The sequence below is a fragment of the Alternaria ventricosa genome (genome assembly GCF_023758065.1).
Source record: "Alternaria ventricosa strain BMP 2768 chromosome Unknown scaffold_3, whole genome shotgun sequence".
Taxonomy (NCBI): Eukaryota; Fungi; Ascomycota; class Dothideomycetes; order Pleosporales; family Pleosporaceae; genus Alternaria; species Alternaria ventricosa.
Window position 1 is genome coordinate 63181 of NW_026055683.1, and position 24493 is coordinate 87673.

At 54.2% G+C, this 24493-nt stretch overlaps 5 protein-coding genes across 5 annotated transcripts; 2 read left to right on the forward strand and 3 right to left on the reverse strand.

Moving 5' to 3' along the window:
• Positions 1-2217: 2217 nt before the first annotated feature.
• On the forward strand, positions 2218-5224 carry J4E93_001963 (uncharacterized protein; the record flags this gene model as incomplete). Its single annotated transcript, XM_049339911.1, has 4 exons — positions 2218-2265; positions 2448-2524; positions 2692-3064; positions 3113-5224. The coding sequence occupies 4 exons, from the start codon at positions 2218-2220 to the stop codon at positions 5222-5224; spliced, it is 2610 nt and encodes an 869-aa protein (XP_049202233.1).
• A 1350-nt stretch (positions 5225-6574) lies between these two features.
• On the forward strand, positions 6575-9199 carry J4E93_001964 (uncharacterized protein; the record flags this gene model as incomplete). Its single annotated transcript, XM_049339912.1, has 2 exons — positions 6575-9003; positions 9061-9199. The coding sequence occupies 2 exons, from the start codon at positions 6575-6577 to the stop codon at positions 9197-9199; spliced, it is 2568 nt and encodes an 855-aa protein (XP_049202234.1).
• An 830-nt stretch (positions 9200-10029) lies between these two features.
• On the reverse strand, positions 10030-11015 carry J4E93_001965 (uncharacterized protein; the record flags this gene model as incomplete). The annotated part of the gene is made up of 3 exons (XM_049339913.1): positions 10030-10200; positions 10311-10450; positions 10988-11015. The coding sequence occupies 3 exons, from the start codon at positions 11013-11015 to the stop codon at positions 10030-10032; spliced, it is 339 nt and encodes a 112-aa protein (XP_049202235.1).
• A 3089-nt stretch (positions 11016-14104) lies between these two features.
• On the reverse strand, positions 14105-15124 carry J4E93_001966 (uncharacterized protein; the record flags this gene model as incomplete). Its single annotated transcript, XM_049339914.1, has 1 exon — positions 14105-15124. One exon carries the CDS (start codon positions 15122-15124, stop codon positions 14105-14107), a length of 1020 nt encoding a protein of 339 aa, XP_049202236.1.
• A 2172-nt stretch (positions 15125-17296) lies between these two features.
• Positions 17297-18406, reverse strand: J4E93_001967 (uncharacterized protein; the record flags this gene model as incomplete). Its single annotated transcript, XM_049339915.1, has 1 exon — positions 17297-18406. The coding sequence occupies one exon, from the start codon at positions 18404-18406 to the stop codon at positions 17297-17299; it is 1110 nt and encodes a 369-aa protein (XP_049202237.1).
• Between the last annotated feature and the right edge of the window lie 6087 nt (positions 18407-24493).

Genomic DNA, 24493 nt, shown 5'->3' on the forward strand with positions numbered 1-24493 from the left:
ATCATGGCGTGTACCGGCACGATGGGTAGGTGTCCAGCTCTGTAGCTCAGTACCCTTCGTCCTCAAACACATGCTTACAGAGCCGAGTCAGGCGTATCTGAGTTGCTGTAAAGCTCAAAATCTTCTGTTCGCGATCTTTCGCCAGTTGGAGACCAGACATGCTTCGTCATCAATGCGCAATTCTCGAAGCTAGCCAGACCCTGAGCCACGCACGCGTATGAAGGCGCATCTCCGAAAGCGATCGATTGTCCTTTGCAGATGCTAAGAGTCCCTATAGCGCTGCATCAAACAGATGCTAGACTTGATCCGATTTAGGTCTGAAAGGAGAAAAGCAGACTCTGTGAGGTAAGTTCAGGAGTTCGACGGGCAGTGAAAAGTTCGATGTAATACGTGATATGTGATCCAAATTATCTCGAAAGGCTCGGCTATAGGCTAGGCTCAACTGCGGATATAAGATGACGGCCCGGTGCAATTCAATCTGACCGCACCGAGATGATGTTGAGTAAGCCTGCCCCGTTGGGCACAACTCCAAGAGAGAACTCCAATCTCTTGCATCAGCATCGTGGAATGTGGCGCAAATGGTCGTCTTCACCCGGACTGCGCTTAGAGGCTAAAACCTGGTAGACTTCTGCAGGCTAGACGTAATAGGTGCTATTTCCACGCGGAGCGGGGTATATAGCGTGAACGACTCATGCAAGTCCTTGCACAGGACGACGACATCTAGATTGACCACCACCAGCGATGTGCCTTGAAAGCGCGAAGCTAACACACCGCGACTACGTTGATTAAGTTGCGATCGTCACACTGGAAAACGGGTACTCGGATATTGCTGGTATTCTTAGGACTCGGAGCCAACGTGGCTAGCGATGTTCTTGGGTAGGGATCGCAGACTATCGGTGTACCGCGAGGTACTTTTGACATTCAAGGTACTTTGTACCGTTTGCAACGTAGTAACCAATTGAGAGACACAGCCAAGCATGGCGGATGGTAGACGACATGCCGAACGACGTACCGTCGGCTCGTGTATCCGCTTGGTATTGACGCGATGCTGCTCTGAGAGAAGAGGTGTAGCACAAATGGGTCAGTATCGGGGTCAAGTTACTCAGACCAGATCAGTGACGTGAGTGACTTTCGTTGTACCACCTGCCGAGTGGGGCGGCCCACGAGAGCGTCCTGGTGCTTACTAGATCATCCGGTGGAAAAGCTCTCAAGCGCATCTGGTCGGCTGCTAGTTGCTCGACAGCAAACGCCGAGGCAACGGTCCGGACGTAAATGTGAGCTTGCAAAACGGGAGCATGTCCTCAAAGAGTTTTCCCGAGGATTCGCCAATGTATAATGCGGGTGCTCCAGGTAATACTGGGTCTACCCCGAGGAGCTATACCGCCGATTTCTCAGCCCAACGGAATGTCGGACCTCACAGCAGACGCTACTGAGCAGATGCTAGAGACCAAGGTTTGCGGCTTTGCGGCGCAGTTGAAGACGGAAGCATGGAAGCTCGAATACGACACCAACCCCGCACTGTGTGTCTTGCCCTGGCCTTGGACGTCTTGAGCCAGCGAGACAGGGCGCCTCACGCACCTCCCACCGTGAGCTTGGCTGTTCTGTGGCGCTCGGAAAGGGCTTTTGAGTGTGAGCTTATATGCACGTCCGGGGTTGACGTAGGTAGATGACGATGTACACGGCCAGGGTCATTCAACGCGCCCGTGCACGTAGCTCAAGGGAGACGGGAGAGAAGCAATATTTCTTCTTCTCCCTTGTGGAGCTACCCTGACGTGATGCAGCTGCGAGAAGTCGATGGTCGCTGCATATGCGCAGCAGTCTTGACTGGAGACGGACCATGTGATGGGGCTTCCAAGGAAACATCGGGGCCAGAAGAACACAGCGGAGGCCCCGGGGTGCGCTCCATCGAGTCATTGAGGGCTTAGGGGCGGGGATCAGCAGGTTCTGCACACGTCCCCCGCAGAAGAAGAGGCAGCCGCTTGCGCCTGGGGTCGTGACGGCGCATGGTGCTAGGGGACGGGTAGCTGGGCGCTGGGGAAGCTATGCCCTGCCCATGTCACTTGCTGCTCGCGGCTGTGAATAAAGCTGTCATGGCGCCCGGGACTTTAGGCCTGTGTCTGCGAGCGCTCTCAACTCCTACTTGCATACTACCACAGTAGATTTATATTACTGTGTTCTTGCATCTCAATCGCCGCGTTTCCCAGCCAGCCGGACGCCATGCTGTGGCTTGCACAAGCATTGTTTGCGGGCCTTGCCCACGCCCAGGTATGTTTGCACATTCCCTAATTACGCACCACAACGACGTTGGCGCTGCGAGATATTTGTTATCAAGCTGCAGAGATGCTGCGCGATCTTGCGCATCTTGTTGTGGCCCTCTTCCCCTTTCTGCGCGCAGTACAATTCACCCCGGCAGCCGTGTTTACGAGCTTACGCTGATCATAAACAAGTATTCCAACAACACGGGCTCCAACGACACCAGCAGTCCATTGAACTTTGCTGAGAGTCCTCCATACTACCCCAGCCCGTACGTACAAATTTCGGCATTTTACAGGTCATTAGCCGTAGAAGTGGGCTTGACAGGTGTGGGGAAGAGCGAAGGAGCGCCGGCTCCACCAAGCTTTCACATGCGGCAGTTGCATCGCGACACGACCGAACTTCACATCTGGAACACAGTTGCTGACTCGTAAATAGCTGGGCAGAGGACACCACCGGCGACTGGGCTGATGCCATCACCAAGGCAAAGGCATTTGTCAGCCAGCTTACTCTCATCGAGAAAGTGAACCTCACTACCGGAACTGGATGGCAGAGTGACGCCTGCGTTGGCAACGTTGGCGCCATCCCCCGTCTCGACTTCGACCCTCTCTGCTTGCAAGACAGCCCTCTGGGTATCCGTTTCGCCGATTACGTCTCTGCATTCCCTGCAGGTGGCACTATCGCTGCATCATGGGACCGTGGCGAGTTCTACCGTCGTGGTTATCAGATGGGTCAGGAGCACCGCGCAAAGGGTGTCGATGTGCAGCTCGGCCCTGCTATCGGTCCTCTTGGTCGCCATCCCAAGGGTGGAGTAAGTTATTCGACTCGATTGCCTTGACATTCACTAACATCTGCTCAGCGTAACTGGGAAGGTTTCTCCCCTGACCCAGTCTTGACTGGCCATGCTGTCGCCGACACCGTCCGCGGTATCCAGGACGCTGGTGTCATCGCCTGCACCAAGCACTTCATCATGAACGAGCAGGAGCACTTCCGCCAGCCCGGTAACTTCGAGGACTTTGGCTTCGTCGATGCCATCAGCTCCAACTTGGATGACAAGACTCTGCACGAGCTCTACCTGTGGCCTTTCGCCGACGCCATCCGTGCTGGAACTGGATCCATCATGTGCTCTTACAACAAGGTCAACAACTCCCAGGTCTGCCAGAACTCGTACCTCCAGAACTACATCCTGAAGGGCGAACTCGGCTTCCAAGGATTCATCGTCTCTGATTGGGATGCTCAGCACTCTGGTGTCTCTTCCACCCTGGCTGGTTTGGACATGACTATGCCCGGTGACACCGACTTCAACTCCGGCCAGTCCTTCTGGGGAACCAACCTGACCATCTCCATCCTCAACGGTACCGTTCCCCAGTGGCGTCTCGACGATGCAGCTGTCCGTATCATGGCCGCCTACTACTACGTCGGCCTTGACGAGTCCATCCCTGTCAACTTCGACAGCTGGCAACGCGACACCTACGGATACGAGCACTACTACGCACAGGTTGGCAACAAGCTCGTCAACCAGCACATTGACGTTCGCATGGACCACTTCCGCTCCATTCGCCGCTCTGCTGCCAAGTCGACTGTCATGCTCAAGAACTCTGGCGTCCTTCCTCTCACCGGAAACGAGAAGTGGACTGGTGTCTTCGGTAACGATGCTGGTGAGAACGAGTACGGTCCCAACGGATGCGCCGACCGTGGCTGTGACAACGGTACCTTGGCCATGGGCTGGGGATCGGGAACCGCTGACTTCCCTTACTTGGTCACCCCTCTCGAGTCCATCAAGCGCGAGGTCACTGACAACGGTGGTGTCATCACCTCCGTCACCGACAACTGGGCCTATGCGCAGATCCAGGCAATGGCTAGCCAGGTTAGCCACGCTATCGTGTTTGTCAACGCAGACTCTGGTGAAGGTTACATCACCGTTGACGGTAACATGGGTGACCGCAACAACCTCACTGTCTGGCAAGACGGTGAGACTCTGATCCAGAACGTGTCGGCACTGTGCAACAACACCATTGTCGTCATCCACTCTGTCGGACCCGTCCTTGTCAACAACTTCTACGACAACGAGAACGTCACTGCCATTCTCTGGGCTGGTCTCCCCGGCCAAGAGTCTGGTAACGCCATCGTCGACATCCTCTACGGCCGCCACAACCCCGGTGGCAAGCTTCCCTTCACCATTGGCAGCTCCCAGGAAGAGTACGGCCCTGATGTCACCTACGAGCCCACCAACGGCCACGGCAGCCCCCAGGACAACTTTGACGAGGGTGTCTTCATTGACTACCGTGCGTTTGACAAGAAGAACATCACTCCTATCTACGAGTTCGGTTTCGGTCTCTCCTACACCACCTTCGAATACTCTAACATCAGTGTTACCAAGGTGCCTGCTGGCGCATACGAGCCCACTACTGGTCAGACCATCGCTGCCCCTACTCTCGGCAACTACAGCAGGAACATCGAGGAGTACCAGTTCCCCGCTAACTTCACCCGCCCGGCCACCTTCATCTACCCCTACCTGAACTCGACTGACCTTGCTGAGGCGTCGCAAGACCCTGAGTACGGTGTCGACTACACGTGGCCCGAAGGCTCCACTGATGGCTCACCCCAGGCTCGCATCGCCGCTGGTGGTGCTCCCGGTGGTAACCCTCAGCTGTGGGATGTCCTCTACACTGTTGAGGCCACCATCACCAACAACGGCACCGTCGCTGGTGACGAAGTTGTTCAGTGCTACATTGCTCTCGGTGGACCTGAAGACCCCGTGGTCCAGCTCCGCGCCTTTGACCGTCTGAGCATCCAGCCCGGCATGAGCGCCACCTTCCACGCTGACATCACCCGCCGTGACATCAGCAACTGGGACGTCGCTGCCCAGAACTGGGTCATCTCCGAGTACCCCAAGACGGTGTACGTCGGTGCTAGCTCGCGTAAGTTGTTGCTTACTGCCGAGATGGACACCAGCGACTACACTTCTTAGACAAGTCGTTGAGATCTGTATTGTTTGGATAGACACCATCAACAGTAATGTTCAATCCTTAATTGTCAGCTAGTCATAGCTAGTTTTATGAAGAAACGAATCTTTGTAACTATTCCCTGATTGCATGTGTACGTGTCTTGCCTGTCAAACTTGATGAAACCGCTACATGTGCTTGATCGATCGAGACTAACGCCTATCGTGCCCTATCGCAATGGATTGAGGGGTAGTGCGTATCGCGGGCCGGCTGCGCTTCGGCGTGGAGCCTCGATGACGGGCGATAGTCAAAGAATGCGTTTACGAGGCGCCTAATGTAGCTAGAGCGATTAAAATTAGACGCGTCACGGGACGAACGCTGGAAAGCTGCGATCGTTATGCAGGATGTCGACGTGGTATTCTACGACGTTCTTCGTTCATCGTGTAGCAGTACACACAGCAAGCGAGCGTGAGTAAGCGTCGGAAGCGGCAACGATTGGCGTCGTGTTGGTGGGCCGTTGGCGCAGCCAGCAGCGATCCTGTTGGCGGCATGCGAACGGTTTTCAAGCCCGATTGCATAGCGTCATTGTTTGCTTGGCTGGGCCCGACGCGCACAGTCGGCACCTGAGCGTTTGGGGCCTCTGGGTGCGCTGGAGAAGCAATGCTCAGGGTGCAATGACAGGAGACGAGCATCATATTGCAGGCGTCCCATTTGACAGCGGCGCAGCGTGCATGTTTGAGAGTCTGGGTCTGGGTCGCTCACGGCTGGGGGCGCGCAGCCAGCTACCGCGTTATTTTGATCACGAGTGCGCACGGATAGCATCTTGGACCAGGACACCAAGGCGACGTAATTTGTCCCCTTCCGTGCTCCTGCGGCTCTGCTCCATTATCTCTCTATCGATAGCCACCGACTATCCCACGCGTCGCGCATTGTCACCGTTGTCTCGCTGCGTCCTGAGGTCATCGCCACGCCTGCGCTAGCCACCAAGTCGCGTCGTGCTGGAATAACAAACACGCCCATACGTCGACCCTTCCGCCCACGACCGCGCGCTCTTCCACCCTTCTCGTCACCACCGCCCTGCGACGCCTGCCCCCGGCCCGCCGCCGCTCCCTGGACGACGCCTTCCAGTCGCGCGCAGTGCATTGGGAATCCAACACCGACGTTTCGCGGTAAGCAGCTCCCGTTCCGAGTGTGTCGAGTCGCTTGGTGGGGCGCCTGGCTGGCTGGTCTTCGCACGTCCGTGGCTGGCTCGTCCCTCTCCCATGGTCCGCCGTCACCACCCAAAACAAATAACACACGAATGCACACACTCGCACAACTCTCGCTGATACATTCTTCTCCTCCACAGATTCGCTCGCTAGCCCCCCGCATGCACCATGTCGACTCGTAGAAGTCTTCGTTCGCGCAGAGACGCCCAGCAGCAGTCTGAACCCGACACGCCAGATGCCACGCCCTCGCGCAAGCGCAGGCGGGTGAGCAGCCCCAACACCACCAGTGTTGCGGCGAACTTGTACTCACTCGCACAGTTGAATGGCGCCGCCCAAGAGCCCGCTGCTACGGCCGCACCCGACCCGCCCCGTACCCGCATCACAGAGTCGGTCGCCAGCAACGACTCCAACACGACACTGCCCAACGGCGGAGACGCAGAAAACCCCATGGACCCCATAGAGCGCCAGAACATCGTCATCGCCGCCCTCCGCGTGCCCGGCTATGTCCCCCACGCCGCCATCGACTATGCCAACGACCTGCAGTCGCAGCGCAATAAGGGCAAGAACATCCCGGCCTTTGCCAAGATTGCTGCCCGCGACTGGTGCTTCTTCGTTCAGGACACGCAAGTTAGAATCGGCCGTGTAGACTCGAACACACGCTCCAACCAGCAGAGCTCTCATCCCGACATCTCTGGGCTGCCTCCAAGTGAAGCCAACCGCCAGGACTGGGGCGTGCACATCGACCTCGGGCCTGAGCGCCAGATATCCCGCGTCCACGCCGAGATCAACTTTGAGGTTGACGACCAGCAGTGGTACATCACTGTAAACAGCCGCAACGGTCTCAAGCTAGACGACCGCCATCTCACCAGAGGAGACAAGGCACCCTTACACTCGGGTATCTGTATCAGCATCATGAGCACTCAGATGTTGTTCCTTCTCGCCAACCAAGAGGACCACTTCCACCCCATGTTGTGGCGTCAGGTTAAGAACGAGGACGCCGCCGAGTCTGACAACGACGGCAACCCGCCGCCAAAACCCCATCAGCACGCGCATCTCAGCGGACCGACACCCAAGCGCGACCAGTATGATCCGTTCCCACCGTCTTCGCACCCTCGCAACAAACACCAATCGTCACAAGCATACTACAACCAGATGACATCCACGCCTGGATACCCACAACCCGGAACCCCCATGACCTTCCGCGGCGAAAAGGACCCGCGCAGCAAAGGCTCGCCTGCTACCTTCTCTCGAGCAGTTCTACTAGAAAATGGCGACGATATTGACTACAGCTTAGACTCAACCAAAGAAATCAAGCCGCCTCACAGCTACGCTCAGCTCATCGGTCAAGCGATCCTCAGTAGCGAGGAGGAGATGCTCACGCTTGCCAACATCTACGACTACATCAAGTCCCGGTATGCCTTCTTCCGCCACACAAGCAGCGGCTGGCAGAACAGCATTCGACACAATCTGTCCCTCAACAAGTCGTTTGAAAAAGTTGCACGCCGCACCGATGAGCCTGGCAAGGGTATGAAATGGAAGATTGCAGAGTCAGAGAAGGAAGAGTTCATCAAGAAGCAACTGCTTAACCCTCGCAAGGGCGGTGTGGCAATCGGATACCGCATAGACGGCTCAGGGCCTAGTTCGCCCGCGCTGGGCAATCCATCTCAAGCCACCGAGCGCCTTGTAGGTGCCTTGGAGCGCGACAACCGCCAAAACCAATACCCTCCTCGCGTCAAGTCGCCTCCACGATCCGCTACGCCCCCGCTTTCGACGGTCCCGATGGCCACCGAATCCTACACTCCAGACCGCGGCCCACGCCCATTTGGAGGTTTCAAGCAATCGCCGACTATACGCGACCAGGATCGGTTCGTGACTCCGGCGAAGCGCCTTGTTTATGGAGCCAATGACGGCCAGGAACCTACTCACATCAAGCAGGACGAATCCCGACTGGAATCATCACCCGGTGTGGACCCCGTTAAGCAGAGTGTCCCTGGTATGAAGACAGACGTCGGTAACTCACCACCGACCCTGTACTCGGACACCGGGTCGAACAACATGAACGGCAACTACGATGCGAACCGAATGAACAATGCCCTCGTCACCCCACTTGTTTCCCGCCACGCGCCCCGTCTCGCACCCCCAAGCACAGCCCAAATGCCCAGCCAGTACATGGCATTCTCCAGTCCAGCACCTTTCTGGAAGTTCGTCGACCTCCCCAGCACACCTGCCAAAGCCCCACTTGAGCTCAGCCCTATCAAACTACAACGTCCAGACTTCAAAGATGGCGATGACGACGACCACCCCAGTTCACCCCCCATGTTGCCGTACAATAGCGCAGAGCCCGAAGACAATGAAGATCAAGACCAAGATGCCGAGGAGAAAGGCGAAGAAGAGGAAGATGCCGGCCCAGAGAGTCCAAGCCGTACCGTCTCCAGACCCGCCAGTCGGCATATTGGAAGCCAACGTTCCCGGTCAAATAGCAATGTCAACGGGCTTGGATTGGGTATCATTGGCAACGGAGGGATGGTTCGTGGTGCCAGCCTGACGAGCTTCGAGGAGGAGCCTGAGCCCGAGGAGGAAAGCTATGATCTTTCAAAGTATGTTTCGAATGCGTCCTTGTCTCGGTTAAAAGTATCATGCTAACATGTCACCAGGGGTTTCCAGAAAATCGGCTCCTTCCACCGCAGCATGGCTCAAGCCCACGGTCTCGGCAGCATCGGCAGCCGCGCTACCGCTACACCACCACCGCATCCTCCCCATCTCGCGCGCACCAGTGTCCCTGCAAACATGTAGACTGAGTTGCAGGAAGACATAGAACAACAGACGTTAGCGATATATCTTCTCCTTTCACGCTTCGGTACAGATCGTATACTACCCGACGACGGTGTGGAAGGTCCAAAATCTTCAAAATGAGCGAAAGTTGGATTATGACGGTTACGACACTTTCTTGTTGTGTGTTTGATTAGGTTGCATCTCGGTTTCTCGGTCCGCAAAACTCTGCGTATGCATGGAGTTGAGGGTGGTATTTCTTTTCCGCTGTTGTCCTATTATGTCGCATCATTACATCGATCGAACTACTCCGCTTATGGCGTTCTATGGAGCATTATGGCATATCGGGCGAAAAAGGGTGCGTTATGATCATGATGGTGTGTTTGGTATTCTGTTTTTTCAGTCTGCATCGTTTATAAGGGGGAAGAGTAGGATAGGGTGTGTCTGTGCGTATGCATGGTATAGTGGCTAGTGGGTAGTTCGGAGGGTGATGCATTGATGTAGTCTCAGTCAGAGAATGGAAATCACATATTTTGAAAACGTTTCCGTGCTTGGTCAATCGCCATGTTCATCGGTGTGAAGAACGAGGATAGGATCAGTTTACCATGCATGGCCTGTAGCTGTTCTAGCTTCGATGCCAGACTCCATTTGGTACGAGTCAGATATCAGCTGTTCGATTGCACATGCAGCACCTCACGTGTATAGCTTGATGCCTCATCACTTTCAATTCCCTTTCATTGTTCCCTCCCTGCTGGCCGTGCAGGTAACATAAGCTACCTAGGTACCGATATACACAAGTCCATATCCCTCCCTTCTCATCACCAGCCCCCAGACATGATATAGTCCAGTCCAATCTAGTTAATCTCCTTATGCGGGAACCACTTGCTCGGCTTGAGATTCTTCTCCTCAAGCGGCGCATCCAACACGCCCAATCGCCTTATCTCGCCTGCGGACGGTGCGTCGTCGCGTTTTATGTTGGCTTCGGCTTTGCGGTACGCGGCTTGGAGGGCGAGGGTACGTGCGGCCTGGTATTACATTGTCAGCGTTGGTGTTCTGGTGTGAGGTGTTTGAGGTGACGAAGGAGCAGAAGAGTTTAGGAGGGTGGGTGATGGGAAGTAGATGGGAGGTGACGCACCTCCTTCTTGTGGTGAAGGCACTCGTAGTAGTCCTCAAGAACGGGTGCGCATTTTGCCTTGCCAGAGTCGTCCTCGGCGTTTGTGTTGGTCGTGTAGCATGCGAGGACTTCTTGCCAGAAGGGGAAGCAGCGGGATGGGCCTGGTTGTTTGTGTTAGCTGGTGTTTTGTGATTGGCTATCTATAGACGCTTCTTATTGCTTCGTATGTGATAGGGTCGCGGTCGGAGAGCTTTAGAGGATTGTAGCGCAGGCGAACGGGCCGGTCGAGGTGGAGAATTGGAGCGAGCGAAGAGCTGGCACGGGCGGGTCAGAGATGCGATAACCCTTTCGAGGTCTGGGGATTAATCCTGGAGGCCTCGGTTGGTCCCTCGAGCTACTGATCGTGCGGTTCCCCGTGTTCGTGTGCTCGCAAGTCAAGCCCAAGATCCAGAGTTGTCTTCAAGCCTGTAGCTGGCCGCTGCGCTAGCAGTGATGTGCGGTCCACCCTATTCCCATTTCCTCCATGTAGTTCCATCCTTCGGTACGTTCGGTGTCGGTACTCGCATCGTGTAGCCGTCGTGATCGCTCTTCGCATTCGTTCCGGGTTCGCTCTTCGTGGTGCCATTGCGCTCGCTCCGCTGCCTCCACCGAACCCCAAAGTTCCCAATATTATCCCCCAGGAAGTAAATTGTACTTACCACCAGCAAGTCCGTATCCTGAAGCCATTGTCGCGGTGTTTAAGTGGGGGTCTTGAGTCGCGATGTGCTGCTGCTGTGAACTCGGCCAGCTTGTGTTACGTCAGCAGCGCACGGTCCTTCTGTCGCGGAGCCGATGGCGCTGGGCCTGCGTTGTTCACACCCAACACCTCTACATCGTCTTAGCAAGCCATGTCTGCGTCTCTTCTTTCTGCGGTTCAGAATCAACGCGTGGGCTGCGCGGAGATAAAATCTCCCCCAGAACACGGAATCGCAATACTCTTGATAATTCACGGATTCATCACATAATCCATATGCTGTCAGCATGCATGCCTTACTTTGTAGACCGGTGAAGGAAACCTCGCCACAGCCACATAACTTGGCTGCATGCATCATGTCTACTTCTTCAGCTGATTTCGTCAGGCTGCGACTTTGCATCAACATTCCTCAAACTCACGACAGACCAGTGCTCTTGCCGCATACCGTTCCTAGCACCACAGTAACAAAGGGTGTCTGTAATAATCCTCTCAGACATTGAGGAGCCACTTTCGCTCGCAAACGTCATCGCCAATACAACGTTAGAAGCGTGCGCAGACATGTCTGACAGCGAAAACATTTGTGTCTGTTGTAGGCAGCCGATAGTGGACGAAACGATCGAAGGCGATATGACACTGGAATGGGGCTATACTGAGGTCAATCTCATGAAGCTGTCGGTGGGAGAAGACTCTGGGTGTCGGAACTGCGCTGTCATTCTTGATGCTATCGTCACTTTTGTTGGGGGCGAAGACCGCCTTTTCACGCAATCGGGAATACGGGTACACTCTTCTCCGACAAGTCAAGAACTTATCATCAACACCGACGAAAGGATTGAGGTCATACGTTACAGTGGTAGGTCTGGATAGTCTATAATCTCGCTCAAACTAATAATACGTAAGACTTTCCACGTGAACGGGAACCTTCCTGGCCTGACGTCTGGGACGTCAAGGAATGCCGTCCGCTTTCGGAAAATACTTCTTCGCAAGAGACAATCTGTGTGATTCAAGAGTGGAAGAATGATTGCATGCAACACCATAACCATTGTATGCAACGAAAAGCCGTCCCATTGCCAAAGAGAATCCTGGAGATCACAACTGAATATGTTTTCCTTCGCGAGATGCTTGGCAGTCTAGCTCCGTATGCCTGTCTCAGTCACTGTTGGGGCTTGAATGGCCCGGCCATCAAGTTGACTGCTGAAACTGTCGGACGTCTACGTGATGGTGTCAAGACATCTGATCTACCCAAGACGTTTCGAGATGCAGTGGAGGTGTGCCGTTACTTGGGAATCTACTACATCTGGATTGATGCGCTGTGTGAGACATTCTGAGAACAACATTCAATTAGAGATACGGCACTGAACATCTGAAGGTATCCTCCAAGACAGCGAAGCAGATTGGAAAGAAGCCGCTGCCACGATGGGCGGCATATACGAGGGCTCGCACCTAACCATTGCAGCTACAGCTAGCCAAGATAGTAACGGCGGCCTCTTCTCTTCGGATCGCCCAGTCGCGAGACGTCTTGAAAAGCATCCGCACCTGTACGTCCGGGCTTCACCAGGGGTGTTCCCAACAGACGTCAGCGCTACTGTACCGGCATCAATGCCACTTCTAACACGCGCCTGGGTGTATCAAGAAAGAAGGCTCTCACAACGCACGGTACACTTTGGCAAACATCAGGTGTACTGGGAGTGCCAAACCGGGTTTGCTTCCGAGGATTCCATGGAAGACAAAATCTGGAATACAGATGTGACTGAATCAGGAGATCTGGGATATCTTGACTGGGGCGATCAATGCGTGGACCATAAAACCTACTGGCAAAAGACAGTGATGGAGTACACCAAACTCCAAATGACCTACGAGAGTGACCGTCTTCCATCTATTGCAGCTGTGGTTGATCGAATATCACGGCTACAAAGAGTTGACGACGTTTACATTGCGGGATTATGGAAGAATAGCATACTCTCGGATTTACTGTGGAGCGTATATGGAAATGAAGCGCGCCCTGCCCGGATGGCTCCTTCATGGTCTTGGGTATCAGCGCAAAACTCGACGATTTTCTGGCATGATCATGAATTTACTAGAGAGGTCAAGATTGCCGGTCTAGAGTATACTGTCGTTGGTGCTACTAACCTCGGAGAGGTCAACAATGCTAGCATCGTCTTAATGGTGCCTGTGCTAGACTTAACAGGCTTTGATGGGCTTTATCCCGCCGAAGATGATCGATATAGGTGGGGCACGCGTTTTCAGGACATCTCAAAGTCAGGCCCAATTATGGAACAGTTCCGACTGAACAATCTGAAAATCTCTCACTCTTGGTTCTCTCCCGACTATGACCTGACCACCGCCAATCCTCCATTTAAATGTGGATGCGTCATAAAACTCTTGGTCGCCGCGAAAAGTTCCGATAGCGCCATCGGCGGTATTGTGGTTCAGCAAACGTCCGAGAACGCCCCAGAGTACAGGAGGATAGGTTTTCTTCATGTCTGGCTGAAACAGACGAAACTTGAAATGGCTGGGAAGGAAGATGGAGAGATAAAAGAAGCCATAAACCGTCTAATACTGTCACTGCCCATGGAAGAGGTGAAGATCGTTTGAGATCGTATCATCTGGTCGGCCACAAGCTCAGATTGCCCCTCGATGCTTTTAATCAGGCATACACGGTTACCGTATCCATTCAGACCGAAAAGAAGTTTGCATATCCCCAACTTAGCGCATTTCCTAGTACCACCTCATACAAGGCAAAAGCTGAACAGGTCTGCAGACTACATTAACCTAAAACCTTGCAAAGAAGGTGACACAAAGTCAACGTAGGCTCTAGGCTGTTCAGCTTTTCCCTAGGTTGGCGTGGTACTACAGCTTGGAGGTTTCGTGAGTGAAGCTACACAATGTTACAGGAAATGACACGAGCGAAGAAGTGATAAAACCGTGTAATAGCAACGAGCTCATTTGATGCTAGCTACCATATCTGATCGCTCCATGGATGTACCCATGCAGACAAAGATGTACGACTACTGCACATACTGGCCTCTACAGGCCCAGCTACAGAAACACACGCACCACGACGCCGCAGGTATTATCATCGCACCTAGACAGGCACGTTAATCCCACGAACACGACGCAGGTAGCCCGCCTCCTCCACAGTCCACTTCTTCGGCCCCGGCGCCGCCTGCTTCGCCTGGACACGAGCAGCCAGCTCCGCCTCCGTCTTCCTCGCCGCCTCCCACTTCGCCTTGTCCTTCTCCGCCTTCTCCTTCTGGGTCAGCTTCCGCTGCTGCGACCACATCTGTTCGGCATCGTTCTTCTGTTTCGCGTTCGCCTCCCGCTTGGCCGTGCGCTCAACGTAGTCATGATGCTTCTGCATCTTCTCCTTGGCTTCGGTGACAGCTAGACCAAACCGCTCGTTGTGCACGAGATAGGCCGCATAATCCTCCGGGTCGGGAATTTTGCCTTCAAGCTCGGCCTGAGCGAGCTTGTTGACTACTTTGCGGAAGAGGTTCTCGCCAATGGGGGTCTGGATGATGGAGAAAGCATCGATGTCCGAATATTCTGGCAGACGCTCCGCGCGGATGAGGGCCCAGTAGCGGTTGAAAATGCGCTGGGTGTACGCCATCATGCCGAGGTAGTCCGCGGCGCTGCATAGCTGGAGGTCTTCGTAGGCGCCCGGGGCTTTGTACGGGTGAATCTCCTTTGCAAACTTCTTCCAGGTGGTGATCTCGTTGAAGTGCGTGATCAGATCTTGGACCATCTGAACTTCAAGTCCTACGGGCAGCTTGATCACTGGATCAGGGCCAGCTACCATCTCCTTCTTGATAGAGATCGCGCGGAAGAGAGCGACGGGCATCTCGGCTACTGGTGCGTTTTCGCTGTCGACGAATTGCACCTTTGGCCCCGTCGCCAGTATCTTGCGGTCGGCGTGGGAGAGCTCGTAGATCTTGGCCACGTCGCCCATCTTGTTCTCGGACTCTTTCATGGCTTTCTTGGAGCCCGGGGCGGTCACGAAGGCTGAGGCGAGGAGGTTGGCCTTCGCATTAGGGGACGGAGCGGCGGCTTTTGTGTCCTTCTTAGCCGCTTGCTCCATCTGCTTGGCGAAGGGAGTCGGCGCCATCTCTGCTTTGTCGTTTGCGAGGAGATGGGAGTAGTTGGTAGGATGAGGACGGCTTGTTTCTTGTCTAGCAAAGCTTGGAGTTTGCTAGTGGTGATACTGAGCTGGGTTCGACGCGTATGCTGTTGGGTGGGTTGAGAGTTGACTCCGGTGCTGTGATGGAGAACAGCTAGGAGGAAAAAGGGGGGTATTTTATATGGAGAAGGGGAGACTGAAGCCATAGTGAATCCACGAGAGGCCATGGCGTTAGGCTGGCGAGGAGCTGAGGTTGTAGGCTTACTTCGTTCAGTGTGAACGAGTGAATATACCGTGCGTGTGGCGATACACTGCTCAGTCCGGACGTGGAAGGCGGACAACGCCATCTTTAATCGCCTGTTGTTCTTTCACCAAGGAAACGAGAAAAATATTCTCGCGGCGTAGGAAGTGAATGCTGTGGCGCTGGCGATGCTTATAGTGAATGAGTACCTAGGTAGATTTCGCGTATATATGAGAAGCTGAGAGATGAGCTTTAGTCAAAGGCTGAGACGTGGTCTTAAGGCGAAGATTAGCTTGACTTGCGATCACGCGATATAATATTCTGTTGCACAGCAAGCATGTTTTCTGCTACTGACGGTCTTTGTGATCAAAGGTTCCGGATGTTTTGTCAGGGTTGGCATGATGGCGCGTTTGTCGACTGTTCACTGTGCCAGATCTTTCATCGATTGCGTACTTTGCGACATCCTCACCATAGCCTTCACTGCCTCCGGTTTCCAATTTTATGAGCGTGGTAGTCCTGTGGCATCCGCGGTGTTGAGATGATGAATGGTTGATGGGACGGGATGCTGAGCTTGCTTGCGATTTGCGTGGGGCTGAAGGTTGGCGAGGCCGGCAGAACATCAATCAGGCTGCGCGCGCTGTTGCGGCGGCGTCGCCTGGTGGCCTCGCCAAACTGTGCCGCAAAAAGTGGTCACTTACCAACACCAAGGGCTCGGGTGATGCGATGTTCCATGCCGCATCGAAAGTGGGTATCGTGTTCTTGATCTGCGAGGATGATCGACGCGAATGCGAAAGTCCCAGTTTGGCGGTGCGTGGCTGTCAGGCTGTAGGGGCGTCGCACTCCATGTTAATCATCAAGTCTCACTGGCGACGATGCACAATTCTTTGAAGAGTTGATTTCTTTGGATTCAAGTTTCGTTTTTTATTAAGTTTAGAAGGCTAAAGAAGCTTGCTTCTGTTCCAGCATCCGATTCAACTGCTCCCAGGTCAACCAGGAGAGTGCTTCTTCCAAGAACTTGCTTGAAGTGTAGGAGATGAACCTACAGTCTCCGTGCATCCAGTATCCCAAGTCGAAAGAAAGGTCAGCGATAGCGCAAAGGTGCGTCAGGAAGTGTTTGCTCCGCAAGCAGAGGACCACCTCCCAAGAGGCAGAGACGCCACGGGCGTGCTCATGTCTCGACCCCGCGCAGTCGCTTTCCCTAGTTTTTCCGACCCAGTCCTCCTTTGCAACAGAGACGAGCTATCACAGCGGCATCGCAGATGCATGTATAACTTTTGTCGCCACCTCTCGGCAGATCCAGCTGACACTCAATGCCAGGCCAAGTAAGCGTAATTCGTGAACGTGAATCGCGTCAGATCGTAAAGAGTCATGGCATGCCACAGGCTCAACGAAGAGATAGCGCATCCGTCCAGGAATTGTAAAACGACATTAACAAACAGGAAAAAAGCACAACAAAAATCCCAAAACCGAGTGTGCCTGACCTCGTGAGCCGTGAGGCTGTTGTTTAACCGTCTTCCGTTTGAAATGCCCGACATGCATGCCTCCCAGAGATGCTGTATTCAAGTAAATGAAAAGACCTGGTCCGGCCGTTGTGGTAGACAAAAAAAAGGAAATCGCTCGCTAAAAACAAAACAGATAACGTGAGAGCAGGTATCAAAAAGAAAATGTACGGAGAAGGAGAGAGGAAATGACGCTCGCTAAAAGGAATCAATGATAAAACGCCGTCCCATGCCGGTTGGGTAGTGATGTTTGCACATCATGTCGTGAATATCGCATTCGTCTCGTGTCGGGCGTCGCAAGGTTGGTGCGCTGGGCAACCTGCGCGGTAAAGGGAAGAGCAAGGGGGACTGGCCAGGTCCACGCTTCCCAGTATCGACAGAGAACAGGTGCATACACCACAGTCGAGTTTGTCATTCAGCTTATGTGAATGCTGCGTACTGTGGTGCGAATCCTGTGTCCCATCCGAAACCGCCGAAACCTCCGTGAACGGCGCTTGACCCGCACTGCTGGGCTAGCACGCTCGGCAGAGGAAGGGCTGGTATCGGTGCCGACGCTGGGGGCGGGCTGTAGTACGAACTTGACGTGTATGGGCTAGTGCTTGGCGCATACGGGCTGGTGCATGGTGCATATGGACTCGTCGAGTTGTATGGCTGGCTGTAGGAGGGTGTCGGTGACGGGAGCTGGATCGCTTCGAAGCCCATGTTTCCCATGGTGCTCCAGAATGTTGGTCCAGTTTCACCGCAGGTAGCGATGGTCGGGCTGGGCGTCGATGGGACCACTCTCCAAGTGTCGACCGGGGCTGAGTGCGACTGGTACTGCTGCGTTGGCACCCACCAGTTGGCTGAGCCGGGCGAGCTTGGTAGAAGCGGTGCTGGGCGGACAACGTCGACGATCCTGGGAGGAGGAGGAAGGAGCGGGAGGAACAGGCCCATGATGGCGCTCTTGACGTCCTCACCTCGTCCCTCGAGTAGCTCTCCCGCACCATCCTCCTCGAGTCCTTCCAGAGCCTTGACACCAGTTCGGAAGACGTAGCGGTTGACAGCCTGGACAAATCCATCCTGGAGCTTCTTCAGCTGTTGCTCCTTCTCGGCCCATTCCCAGGTGCTGGCGGATACATCGACGGAGTAGATGTCCTTGTGGTACTCGATAAGCGCTTCGATGGTTTCCGGTGTAAGCTTGAATGCGACCTCATGTTGTGAAACCATGTCAACGTGTACGACGTAGGCCTCGATGTGGATGAGCTGGTAGTTGAAGAGCGCTTCCACCAGCGGGTTGTTGTCCTTGCGCAGTTCCGAGTCCGGGGCCTTTGGTACCATGATTGAGCACAGCGACCACATAGCGTTGGGTCCGGAAAGAGTTTCTGTCAGACACCTCGTGTGTTGCTGGACGCTGTTCAACGGACGCTTGACGCGGTTGACCCTCTTGAGAGTTTGTGTTAACCATGGCTCGACCTTGGAGGCTAGTACGACGTTGACGTTTGATCGGGGCGCAAAGGCCGCAGCCGAGGCGGGTAGTAACGAGATCGGCATGTTGTGTGTGTGGTATGTGCGAGACGTTTGCGATATTAGGATGGGACGATTTATCAAAGATTCAAAGAAAAGAACAAAAGAGAGGTTGTAAGAAAATGTCTCTGGCGGGTATAATTTTTCGAGAGGCGCCTTGGATTGAGGAGGAGAGACAGGGAGGGGCGGGCGAATGAGGATGGGGGAAGGCGAGGTGGGAGGAGGGTGAAGAAGGCTAGTGGTGGTGGTGGGTGGGATCTCTTAAGAGCTTACAAGCGACGATCATGGGTCGGCGTGGCCACACTTGTCGGCAAGGATTTCATGCACACTGCCCCGTTTAGCTGCACTGCGCATCTAGCTTGTTTAAACGTGCATACGGCCAGAGTCCGCAGCTGCAGGTCTAGTCGGATCTAAGCTGACCGACGGACACGGCGAGCGCGTTGCGCACGCGTGGATAGGCGGATGCGTGTGGTGCGCGAAGATTGCGATGCTCTCATGGCTGCGAGTGTTGTGCGAACGACTACTCGGCCATGCACGCGCGGAGATGACTGCGAAAGAGGCGTCTGATCAGCCTCCGCAGTGGAAATAGCAAATGTAATCGACGACTATGACCGAATAGTGCTGTGCACCAGGGCAGCTGAAGACGGCCTCACGGTTGCAGATGCATGCGAAGCCGCAGAAACCTGATCGGGAGGCCGCAGCAGCCACCAAACCTGCACATGGATACACGCCGTAGGCGAGCGTCGCAGCATGCTCGAGCCTGCAACTGCGCTTATAGTTGGGCGTCGAGCATCTGGTGTTGCGACATGACACGGATTCCAGAAGCCTTCTTTGGGCGTCCGGAAGCAGAGAGCACGGCAGCGGCTTTGCTACCCTTTTGGGGAGTGTGCGGTTAAAGGGAGGACGAGCCCTCTACGCTTGTCAAGGGGTTTCGCAGAGCAGGACTTTCACGGTGGGTGTAGTCGTGGTAGTCTTGGGCCATCTACAGGTTGACGTTGCTTGAGCCTAAAAATGGGCTCGAAACAGTCAGCCCAATCAGCGGGCCCAGCAGGGATGTGAGCAGGGTTCTCTACCGAAAAACCCGCGATCATGTGAGCCGCAGACGGCCCAGAAGTTTATCATGCCAGCGTCCATGGTCGAGTAGCTTCGGCGCCTGCTGAAGCACGATGCGAATATTCTACGACTCCTGCTTGCGCAATTGTGCCCTCATGACGATGATGCTGCTCCTACGAAGAAGCAAGAGGATTATCCAAGTGGCGTCGGCAGTTGCGCCACTCTCGCTTAGGCTGCACAGCCGCAGACACGTGCGCTTCGGCGGTGACGATGCCACCTCGAGCAGATCAATTCGGCGCTGCCGATGTCACCTCTACAGTACCGACACAATCGGGCCTCATGACGATGTTACCCACAGTGACCTGGCAATAAACTGGCAATAACTCGCTCCGGCCGATACCACCTGTCTCTATGGGAAACGGTCGCTTCTGCGCAAAAGAAAGGCTGCATCGGAGAGGTCGTTTCCGTTTCAATCCGCATCGCCTGCCAGGCCTACACCTGCGCGATTGGAGAAAAGTATCCTCAAGTGAAGCAAAGCGAGAGCATTACGCAATGCTCGGCAACCCCAGCGCCGTCCAGTCGTCCCATCTCTACGGACTTATCGATAGCATCCCACATTGCCATGTTTCAGACCTGCAAAGGCGACCCCGAGACCTGCAGCTGGGATTTGTCGCTGCGCCTCATAGCAAACGAATACGCGGGGCAACGTCCTGGACATGCGCCGCGGCCGTGGCCGACTGCCCCACGTTGTCATGATGCTTTTACTTTTGCTGGTGCCGATTTCATGATTCAAAAGGATCGTGCGTGCATACAGAGCATGATGTTATATCGCAACGTGTAAGGATACTCGTGACCGTTTCCTGCGTTTTCAGCTTGACAGGGGCACAGACGGGTCAGGTGCCCCACTTAAGCCGACACGAAGCGGGTGGCTCCTTCCCCCACGACTCAACCCTTTCCCAGGCCCGTCCTCGCCCAACATTTACCCTCCAACACAGACATTGTCTTGCTCGTGATAGAGCGTCGTCATGGAGCATATGTACGTATGACTGATCATGCACGCAATTCATCCGTCGTGTTTCACAATATGTCGGCGAAGCGGCGGCCGCATACGCCTGCATCGCGACGTGGACCTAGATGACTCACCCACAGCAAGCAAGCTTCGAGCATACTTACCAGCGCATGTGCGGAGCACGGCACTTGTCTTGACCTCAAGCGCTGCAGAATTTTCCTGCTCCGGCTGCTTTCCTCTAATGCGCTCGCTTTCTGGGCCCGGTCAATCTTGGAAATATCGTCTCTTCGCCTGCCATAGAGGTGGGCAACTATGCAGCCGGATCACAAGCCAGCCCGACTGCTGATTGAACCATTTTCTCACACGGGCTGCTAGGCCTATATACTCTGGTTACACAAGGTGGTCCCTGCTCTATCCAAAAGTCCCTGAAAACCCATGGCTGATGCCCCCGGCTCGAGCACCGAAGTCGAACACTACGATTCCCTGTCTTCAAGACTTGTTTGGCTCGTGCCTCGCTCTCCGAAGCTATCCAAGCGTCCCTGTTGGTATAAGCGCTAGATCCGAGAGATGCCTCGTCCGATCCTCCGTTTTACCCAAGCCACTTGGGTATCATCTTAGGCCAGTGGTCAGTTCTAACCATCTAGGAGAAGATTTGTTGAGAAACAATGAGGCCAGGTCTTTGAACAACTTGGGAAATATAGGGGCTCCCAAGTCAGGGGCTGCATCTCGTCCAAACAGTCTCCCTATGAGATGTGAGCGGGGTCAGATATGGTAGCCGCCCCCATCATCCTTGACGGGGAGCTTGGGCTACCGTAGCTCTGGTATCCACCACACCATCTTCTCGCCCGCGAACCTCAACACTGCAGAGTTGAGAACAGCTCGATCGGGGGTGTCGGATCGTGGTCCTAGTGGTATGGCTGGCCCGTCGTTCCCAACCTCATCGACTAATTGACGGGAACCTTGAAACCAAATGGGGTTGCACCCACAGACGATCGGTAGTCGTCGCTTGTCAAGCCATGTTCCTGGACCCTAATCTGCCTCTTTGAGCGGAGCGCAGGCAGGGCATGATTGTTGAGCTTTGTCGGCGCTTCGCCATACTGCTCGTCGTTTCGGCTAGACTTGTATGCTGGGATCGCAACTTCGCTTTTACACTGTCGCATCTAGACCCTCTTACGCAGCCGCTGACGTACCCACCGAAGCCTCATATTTCTTCTAGTCGGAAATAATCAGCCGTCGTCGTCGTGCACTGCCGCGGAGAAGTATGTGCAGTGTTCAGGCTGATGAGAAGTTATGCACGCGTGGGTAGATTATCATGGAATGTAGCCCCGAGGAATCAAGGCTGACGGGTGTTTACGAGTCAAAGATTTTGCAGATCTTCGGCTAGATGGTAGCTAATCTCAGATCCCAATACGCTCCATCGTCAGGAGTTGCTGTAACAGTACTGTCACCTCCCGCTTTCGGTTAACCCATTCACTTGACAACCCTTCAAGCAAATCCTCACGAAAGGATCTCGGCTATACACGTCTGCCGACTCGACTATCATTATCGCGCAAGTCTTCCAATGTACAGCCCACCACCGGGTGTAGCGAGACGCGGACCCTATCTGCAATCACATGTCTACGGTTTTCGGGCATCGTCTTGCAGTAGCGACTTAAGGCCGATCACTGTGCTTTTTCTCCGCGCCCCAAACTTGGTCGCATCCCACACCAGTTGGATACCAACATGTCGCTTCAAGCTCCGAGACTTTGACACGTTGCGAGTCACCCGATCATACTTTTGACTAGAGCTGAATGCTCGGCTTGACTATTGTCCCCGGTATTACTACCGTTACAACGCTAATGCTAGAAGTCACCAGATGCGAATGTCATTACTTTAAACTGCAAGTAAAGGACACGGAAATGCCAAAATCTATCAAGCTATCGAGAGAACAGATACAAAAGCCATAACAGCAAGGGCTGCCACCAGTGAAGCCCCAGGGAACAACTGAGCAGCAGCAGACTCTGGAACACGGCTACCGTCAGCGACATTGTTTGGTGCTACACAAACGGCCTTGTGTGCGATGGTGCCACCTGGAGACTTGATGGTGAAGACCATGGGCACTGCTTCTCGAACGTGCCTATCGTAAAGGTCAAAGTTCTCGTAACCACCTCCGCCTTCAGATACAGGCACGTGGTGTGCATAGTAGGTGCGATAATTGTCCGGTATATCGACATGCGGCATCTCGGACAAACTACACTCGGTGCTGTTGAAGTTCGATGGTGTGCCTTTTCTCCGTGTTAGTATGAGTTTACCGTACTAAAACGCGAGCCAGGTCACAAAATCATGTCGCTGAACTAAGATAAGAGCGGGATAAACTGACCAACTGGCTGCGACGCAACCATCCCACAGGCGTCTTCGACATTCTCTGGCTTATGACATCGGCCATCCGACATGACCGGCGTATTCTTCATCAAGGCGTCAATGCAGTCGTCGCTCAGTACGCCGCTACAATCATCAGCTTCCTGCTGCGAAGAGGCGTCTTGTCCCGGGAGTTCGTAGACGCAGTACTCCGTCTGATTGCCATCTTGACTTCCAACTAGCGAATTCGGAACACTTATAAACGCTTCCCTCTCTTGCCAGGGCATTTCGAGCCCGTAGATGTGATTCGGATCGCGTCTATCGGTGATGGTGACGCTGACGTACCAGTCATCGTCGTGTGTTGGGTTCGAGGCTAAGCGGACAGTACCGGTCGAGTTGAAGTACTGACTGCCGCTGGCGATAGCGTTGATGGGGCCTTGACACCTTTCCAAAGATCTATAATTCGATTCTTGGGCGAAACATGAGTTGAGAAGGAGCGCTACGGCTAGCAAAACAAAATTAGTCATAATGGTCAGCACAACCAGGGACGAGTGGAAGTATCAAGCATCAAAGACGTTTTCGAGGTAGGCACATGCCGTCTTTACATTGTTGTATGAATCAGCCTCACGGTGGACCTAACATGACGTAGCAGTCTTTCAGCGGAGTTTGCCAAGAGCGGAGAGGACATCAAGGTACCTGCAGTGACGGGTGTGCGGCTCGTACCGCAACAGGCCCCCCGCGAGGCATCAACTGGCGACTACGTGTTGGGAAAGGATGAGAGGCTCCGCTGTCTTTCAGACGGGTATTCGGATGGTCTGCATCCTCTGGTGTCGAGGTAAGTATGGGCTGCAAGAGTAGTCCGCCCCATCGCACCTGCAGGGCGTAAATATGTTCAAACTAACGTGAACAGGTTGCATCGTATCCGTTACATTCGCATGTTTTCGCTACATTCAGCAGCTTACTGTGGGGAAATAGCCTTTAAGAGACGAACAATCATGGTGGTTGTGGAGTGATGGGAATGCTTGGCGCTTGGCGGTCGTCTTGGTTCCTCTTCATCGCTCGCCTCGAGGCTCCAAACCTTACCTACGCACGTACATCGGACATGCCGTTGCTTTCAAGAACCTTCCGACCAGAGAAGAGCCTTGGGAAGAGAAACGTGGGGACGTTGGGCCCGCGCCGTGTTAGCCGATGCATGCTCAAGCTGCCCAGGTGGATCGCCTCGAGGAACGTGTGGTGAAGCTGGAAGAGGAAGTTGTCTCGGTCTCGTCAACTTCTTTTTGAGAACACATGGGATGGTGAGAAACATTCGCTTCATGACATCTGCCCTGTCATATTTTTGCAAGACGTACAAATGGAAGGCACTGAAGTCCTAGAGGAGCAAGGCACCACGAGAAGTTATTGGGGCCGTGATATCGTCCTGCGATCGAGATATCTGAGGTTTTCGCTTCAGCCCCTTCTCCACTCCCTCAAATCTACCACCACCGGGAAACTCGGATGCCTCTGCCTGGCAAGAGGCTCTGCTAATCTTAGACAATCGTTTCAAAACACTGGATGACAGCAGCCAAGTGTCGTATGCTCTGAGTAGCGCATTACTTCTGGCCCCCAGAGGTATGCACATCAACGATAGTGTACGAGAGCACCAATCGCTAGAGCTCAGAGCTGTGGTTCACGTTCAAGGCAAACCATATCCCATGTTCGATAGTAGACATTGTGCA